Source organism: Alligator sinensis, unplaced genomic scaffold (genome assembly GCF_000455745.1).
Source record: "Alligator sinensis unplaced genomic scaffold, ASM45574v1 scaffold237_1, whole genome shotgun sequence".
Taxonomy (NCBI): Eukaryota; Metazoa; Chordata; order Crocodylia; family Alligatoridae; genus Alligator; species Alligator sinensis.
This window is the reverse complement of record NW_005841849.1, coordinates 1,390,282-1,397,505: the sequence shown is the minus strand read 5'-3', so window position 1 is coordinate 1,397,505 and position 7,224 is coordinate 1,390,282. Positions and strand designations below refer to the sequence as shown.

The 7,224-nt window shown below is 43.7% G+C and overlaps 1 protein-coding gene across 1 annotated transcript in view; it reads right to left on the bottom strand.

The window, feature by feature from the left end:
- The window catches only part of DGKD (diacylglycerol kinase delta), a 69,831-nt gene that overhangs the window by 26,239 nt on the left and 36,368 nt on the right, over nt 1-7,224 (bottom strand). Inside the window, exons 12-17 of the mRNA XM_025209456.1 lie at nt 5,815-5,899; nt 5,044-5,138; nt 4,851-4,950; nt 4,436-4,709; nt 2,162-2,323; nt 1,174-1,308 (exon numbers count right to left, since the gene is read on the bottom strand). Coding sequence (XP_025065241.1) covers nt 1,174-1,308; nt 2,162-2,323; nt 4,436-4,709; nt 4,851-4,950; nt 5,044-5,138; nt 5,815-5,899 — 851 coding nt within the window. The remainder of the gene's footprint in view (nt 1-1,173; nt 1,309-2,161; nt 2,324-4,435; nt 4,710-4,850; nt 4,951-5,043; nt 5,139-5,814; nt 5,900-7,224) is intronic.

Below are 7,224 nucleotides of genomic sequence, written 5' to 3'. Positions count from 1 at the left end.
AGGGAAAGAAAGGAGAATAACATATAAGGTATCTCATAGAATGTATTAAATAGGGGAGGCCAGAATGGGTTAATGAAAAAGAACTGATATTTTACTCCCAGAGGCACCAGAACAGGGTTGAGACATGAACTGCAACCTTCACTGGCCCCATACAATGGAAAAACAAAATGTCTGGCACCTGATAAATAAATCATGTGGCTCAATCCTAAACAGGATTTGGATACCATTCTTTGAGAGGAAAGCAACAAAGAAAAAAAATCTTTATGTTTCTATTTGGAAAGGACCCAGCAAGGAAGAGAAAACATTCTCCAACATGGCCAGAGTCTGTAACTGAGCTCTTGCCATGGCAAAGGGTCATAGGTTTGGGAGGAAAGGGCTATGTGCATAAGCACCAGAAGCAAGGCAGTAATAAAAACCTGCATATGTTAGGGAAATGGGGGACTGAACTAAATTTATTGAAGTGGCTCTTTTTTGATGCTGGAGAGGCAGGGGACAAGACTGAGCAGTCTGCTTGGCTACAACGAAGGGACAAAAGAGGGGTTTTGAGGCTGCACCTCACATCAAGCAATGCCAGACATTTGCAGGGAGGATGTAAAACCAACTATTCCTAGACACGACACAAAGCAATTCACACAAACAAGTAAGGACTGTTGTTCACAGGGGTAAAACACTCAGAGGGTGGATACCAACATTTCTACAACAGAAACAGAGATGGAAACAAAACAAGCTGACAGCACCACCAGTGACTTCAACCTTGCCTTGGGAAGGCCACCTGTCACCCTTGGGTCTTTCTTGAATGCAGTGTATAGCACTGCATGGAGAGTTCTGCAGTGCCAGACATATCAACTACATGTTAAGCAAATGTCAAGCATGTTACATTTATGCAATTCATTCCCTCTCTTTACTGCATCCATGTAACTCCCTCTCAGTCTCAGACAGAAGGTGGGGGTGATTATAATCTTTCCTAATCCTCCGACAATGTCTTTGCTGTTCTCCAGACCAGTGGAAAGTTATCTGTGAAAAGATTCCTCTGCAGCTTGGCTTAGGCAATGGATTCTCTTCATGAACAGATACTGTGAAGAACTGCTGCATGCTCTTAGCTGGAGACTTGAGACTATGCTGTTATCACCCCTAGCCCAGTTGGCTGCCTGAGTGGGAAGGGGTGGGTATTACACTCACGTGGGTAAAGGATCTTTGTGTTCAGCATTGGCAGGTTGTCCCGGTTTCCTGTCTGGGGAGGAAGAGATGCAGAGCTGCCGAGTGACAAACTTCCTTTGTTTATTAGTCTTTCACAGGGAGACTTACACACTATAAAATACAAAACAAACATTGCTATTGACAAACAGTATGCATTATTCAAACAAACCCATAAGCACACTGCACAGGCAGCAAGGAGTAGAGGACACACACTAGTTTAGGAATTACCACCAGCATCCACACATCCTTGCCAATACAAAGCAATGAGATGGAATCAATCATGAAGCAACAGAGGTGTTTCTGTTGGCACAGACACAAACTGAAGGCACAAAAATACCTTAAACTAGTATCAGAAATGGAGGGGGAAGGGGTCTGGTGAAAGAAAAGAGCAACACAGGATTGCATTAAATCTAGTCCCCTGCAACCAGAAACAATCATCTTGGGCATCTGTCTCCCAGAATCAGTTAAGTTCCAAGTTTACTTGCAGTGAACTGGGCTTTCTTACAGCTTTCTCATTTAACAGTGATTACAGCGAACTGACCTCTTGCTCCATTATCTGAACAGGAAAGGGAGGGCCCAGAAAGAAAATGTCAGGGGATGGGTGGACTGGAAGACATCTACGAGTATCTGAGATTATGGGCTTTGCTGAGGGAACTGTGACATCTGACTGCTGCTGTCATGAAAGGCCTATCAAGCTCCTTGGTCTCTGATACTGTGTGCAGCGGTCCTAACCCAACCTTCCAAGGTAGGGCAAAAGGATTCCAGGAAAAAGGCTGTATTAAAAGAGGACTGAGCACACAGAATTATATTTAAGGACTTTAATCTGATGAGAGGAAGCTATCGTCCCTACCAGGCTGAAGAAAACAAGTTTGGAAAGGGACAAGCACAGAAATAGCCTAACACACCTAAGAAAAGCAAAATCTCAGTTTGTGGAAATGCAGGACCCTGAGGCCATGAGTGGTACCTTTCCGATGGCTCCTCCCTTTGGAAATTCCATAGTTGCCACTTTGTGATGACTCTAGGGAGATTTTATCCTCATTCCTCAGCTCTTTTCCCTCCTCAGAGGTGGAAAGCCCAAGGATGAAGCCCTCCTGCTCTTGTGTCTGAGCATTCTGCTCATCAACAGCTGGAGACACAGGGAGAGAAATCAAAGAGATGTCATAGACAACTATGACCTTAGAGCACAAAGGGATAGGGAAGGCTGACAAATGCAACAAAACACAATACTGCATGCTGGAAACCAGCCAAAACGCTGTCTCATCATCTTGAATGAGGTGACCCACACAAACTCCTCCAGACAGTCTCTAAATAGAACCAACTGCTTCCCTAACAAAGCAAACTAAATAAAAGACCAAAAAACAAACAAAAGAAACAAACAAACAAAAAATCTGCATACACAAAAGGGACAAAAACGTCTGATCTGGTTCCTATTCATGTCAATGACAATTCTCCCACAGACTTAAACAACTGTTAGGGTAGGACAAAGCTCCAAAGGTCCTGAATTAATCTGTCAATGACTGGTAATGACAACTGAAACTTTCCCATGCCCTTTATATTGGCTTATCCCTACACCAGAGGACTCAGTTTTGGGATGAGGGTCACCAGACCTAATCATTTTCTTGACTTCTCTGCTGAAACTATAAATAACAAGGTCGTGATGGATTGTAATTTTTCCCATGCAACTTTAAATGTTAGCTATAAAGAGAAGTAGTTTTTTAAAGGATGAATTTCTCCTTTGAGCCACACACTATATATAAAGGATAAACTTTATTTGCATGAGGTGTTACTTGGAATTGTTAACCAAGCAGACACAAACTACATAACAGGAAAACAAGATAACAATACAGTAAGTCAGGGGTGTTAAAATTATAGCTCATGGGCCAAATCTGGCTCACAGAGCCATGTCATGTGACCCACGGGGCTCATAAAGGGGCCTGAAATTCAGGAGTAGGGCAAGTGGGGACAGGGCCTGCTGCCAAAATCTAAGATATGAAGACCCACTGGTGATGCGTGTTGGCAGCAGGGGGTGAGTGACAACTGCATTAACCCCTGCAGTCACTGATGTGTCCAGATTTGGCCTGTCAGGAGCCCCATGGTCTGGATCTGGCCTGGGGAGGAGGAGGGAGCAGGGTGAATATGATACCCCTGCAACAAGTCATCTGAAACACTGGAGGAAAGACAAAGTTTGTGCAAATCAATAAAAAGGAAGGAAGGGATAGAGACGTGTATATTTGGGAAATGAAACTGTTCAGAGAACTTAAATCAAATATGTTTGAAATGTAATTGTAGTTTGTTCAAGGGATGGTGAAGTCAAGTGCTCGTGTACTGCCTCAAGAAATCTAAACATCCTGTGTGTGTAATCGAGAGGTCTTTTCCATCGCAGGCACAACTTCTCACAGCTGTGGGGACAAGAGACTGAATTGAATATCACTGGCATGCTATAAATCCAAGGAACCTGAGCCCTAACTTTGGTTTGAATTTAAAGTTGCTTTCCAAGAGGGCTTACTTGTTTGGGTGCATGTGGACTTTACACATCCTTTTGAAGTCTGTGTACCCATTTCCTTTCTGTCATATGCAAATAAATACTTCCTTGGTTTTAAAGCAGTGATTCTCAACCAGGGTGTGGGCTGCCACACAATTTTAGCACTCTTAAGTGTGCAAACTCCTACAGATGATTCACAAGATAAACCCAGAGAATTCAAACAGGAATTCACAATGCCAAAAACTCTTTGATCTGTCGTGTTCTGAGTTGTCTGCAACAGAAAATTTATTATTTTTCTGTAACAAAAAAAAAAAAGAGTGAAAGCTGAGAGCTGGCATTTTTGGAGGTGGGGCTTGAGTCTAACAAGGTTAAGAAACACTGGTTTAAAGTTAAACTGCACTCAGGTTTCTAACTAACAAGGATAGGGTTGGATTTCTTGGCTGATGCCTTTTGAAGGAAATGAAACTACACTGAGGGGGAGACAGAGCAATATGAAGAGCATCCCCTATCTAGAAGGAGTTAGACTGAGAATAGTGATTAATTCACACTAGCCACTAACAGCCATTAGCTGGCAATGACATTCAAACGGGTGAAAGATGGAAGCAGAAGGTCTGTCTATTCCAGAGATAACCTTCCTCATGTAGTGAAGGGCATGCAGGCTCACTGGAAGATGTTCCTCTAAAATCAGGAATCCTGGCTCCCTCTGGAGCAAAAGTAAGGTACATTTCCAAACATAAAAAAGTTGCAAGGAGTTACCTTTCTCTGCGTGCTCGATGATTTGCCTAATGGCTTTCTTCAGGCTGTTAGCTCTCAACATTAGCTGCTCCCGGGGCCGGAATATCTGGGGTCTGGCAGTGCATGAGGATCCCATTGAGCGGTCACTAGAAGAATCACAGGCACTGCCAGATCCATCACCATCTTCTGTCTCCTCTGCTATGGTGGGAGGTGGGTTTGGAAGAGATGAAGAGGCTTGTGATTCGTCGTTCAATGTCTTCAAAAGGGAATCCAGCTTCTCTTTCAGGACAGAGCACTGCAAGTGAAAGCAAAAGGTTTGAACAGTACCAGCCCAGCTCCTACCTGCTGTGTTTCACTGACACACACCTGCCAGCTGACAGCAGAGCTATTTTCTTTCATTGCTTTCTGCATCTAAAGTGCTCTTTTGCCAACATACCTTCCTGGCCATGACCTCCGACTCCTCTGAATTTTCTGTTGCTTTTTCATATGCCTTCCCGACTCGAGCCACAAAATCCTTTACCGTCTCGCAAAGCACCCTAGGCAAAGAATGTAGGGAGAACAGTCATGCACAGATTTCTCCTTGATTCTCAACATGACTGACCCCCTCTGGTACTGCTGAAAGTACTCACTTGGCAGAGGAGATGACCACAGAGTGTTGGTCAGAAGTCAAGATTTTGGACAAATGAGCAGCCACAGAGTCTTCATAGAAGAGAATTTTCTGTACCTGGTGACATGCAGAAATAAACTACTGATCACTGTTTTCCAGGTTACCTGTAGATCCATAGTATATGGATAATTACAACATGCTACATTGTTTTGGTGTACCTGGATTCCAAAAAGCAAAGGTGCAACACCATGGTTTCTATTTACTCTCTCTGATTCCATAGGAGAGACCCATGCTCAAGAATCCACCTGTCACTCCAGACCTATGTCTTATCAGGGAACTAATTCTGACCCTAAAGCTGCCAAAAACATATAGCACAGTCTCAGAAATATTCATCTGGGATAAAACTTTTTAAATACTTCTGAGTGCTGTGCTATGCAGCCCCACCAGCATTCTGCCTTACTGGATAAATACAGAAAAGCCAATCACACACCCACCAACCCAACCCATCCACTTCTACAGCTCTTTGCTCCATTGCATTGACACTTCTTCCTCTCTGCATCACCCTACTGTGCTTGATTAGGAGTCTGTTCTTTCAGCAGCCTCATCCCCAGCCTTCTCTACTATGCCACGTCCTGGTTTAGCACCCACAGCTCATTGCATGGTTGACACTTCATGTGCCTTTCATCTAAATTCTGTTTTCTTCTGCAGCCCCCAGCCTTGTCTACACTGGGCCAATCCTTCATTACAGAACCCCTTGCCAGTCTCCCCCTGCCCTTTGAAACTGGCTACGTACCTCAGAATCCTCATTGAAATCTTCAGTGATGGTGGAGGTGGATGCCTGTCGAGGGAGTTTGGTTTCGTACACCATGATGCTCCACCTGTTGAAAAAGAACAACTGCAACTGTTACTACAAGGCTTAGGTCCTCTATACAAACGGCTAAAGACTTAGACAGAATAAAAGAGCTTTTCCTGGGAGCTGTTTTTAAAGGAGTGCACAGAAGTATAGTCAGAAAAAAATCCTGCGTCTCTAGACGTGTGTGTAGTCTGTAAAGGGGATGAACTGGGGGGAAAGGAGAGGTACTTTGATAACGCCCTGCTTTCCACACCCACACTCTTCAAGGTATCTCTACTTGGCCTTATCTAGAAAGACACTGCACACTTTTCCATGTCCAGAATGATAGCTGCTAAGTTACAAGTCCCAAAGGCAGATACAGTTGTGTTTTTTTAATGTTAGCTTGGTATAATAAGCATTAGAGGTCAAGAATAACATTCTGGCTTTCAGTTTTAATTTGTGTTTCAGACACAAAAGAATCACATCAAATCCCCAAGTAAAAGTTTATGGAAAATCTGAAGACTGCAGAGTAGCCAAGTGAAATTGATGAGATCTGCGGAGCACTTTGGAGATTAGGGACCTTGCCAGTTTCATTATGCTGTCCAACTCCAATGTGGAGAAGGCTGCGAGTGAAGCACAGCAGAGAAAACTGCTTGTACTCTGCATCTGCATGTACCAAGCTACTGTAAGCACAATACAATGTAGTCTCCTGGAGAAATAAGATCAGTGCCGCAGCAAAAAGAGAAATTATTTTTTAATTATTACCTTCTTTTTGATAAATCAATACCCATGGAAGTGAGGAAATAAAGCAATGACGAAAGCCAGGCATGGGGCTTTCCCCCACCATTTAGTTATGCCCCTGCATTTCACATTTTGACTTGTTAGACCTGCTATACTGAAGTACAAAGTGATTCCTTGCAGGAATTAGAAACACAGCCCCATCTCTGAAACCATCTGCACCTGGACAAGACATAACACTCAAAACTGTACTGTAGGGAAGAGTTCTGCACAGGAATGAGAATAGACAGGATGACTTAACAGGGTCCTTCCAACATCTACTTCTACAGCTCTATGGCAGCCCCATGCCTCCTCTGAGCATCTATATTAAACCATGCAGTGGACTAGGACTACTTTGGAAGCAAGTTCACTGAACGATAATCAGAGATGCATGGTATGTGTGTCACTGGACAGGAAGGAGAGGCCTCTCCCCAGCCAGGCATTCCAGTCAATTCTATACTGCATACTGACCTCTGGAAATCACAAGGTCACACCTCTCTGCAGGGGAAATATTGAATTGCAAGATTCCCTTGCCCTGACAATAGGGGGCAGGAGGGCTGTAAATGGGAATCACTGGTGGAGCTGACAAGAGGT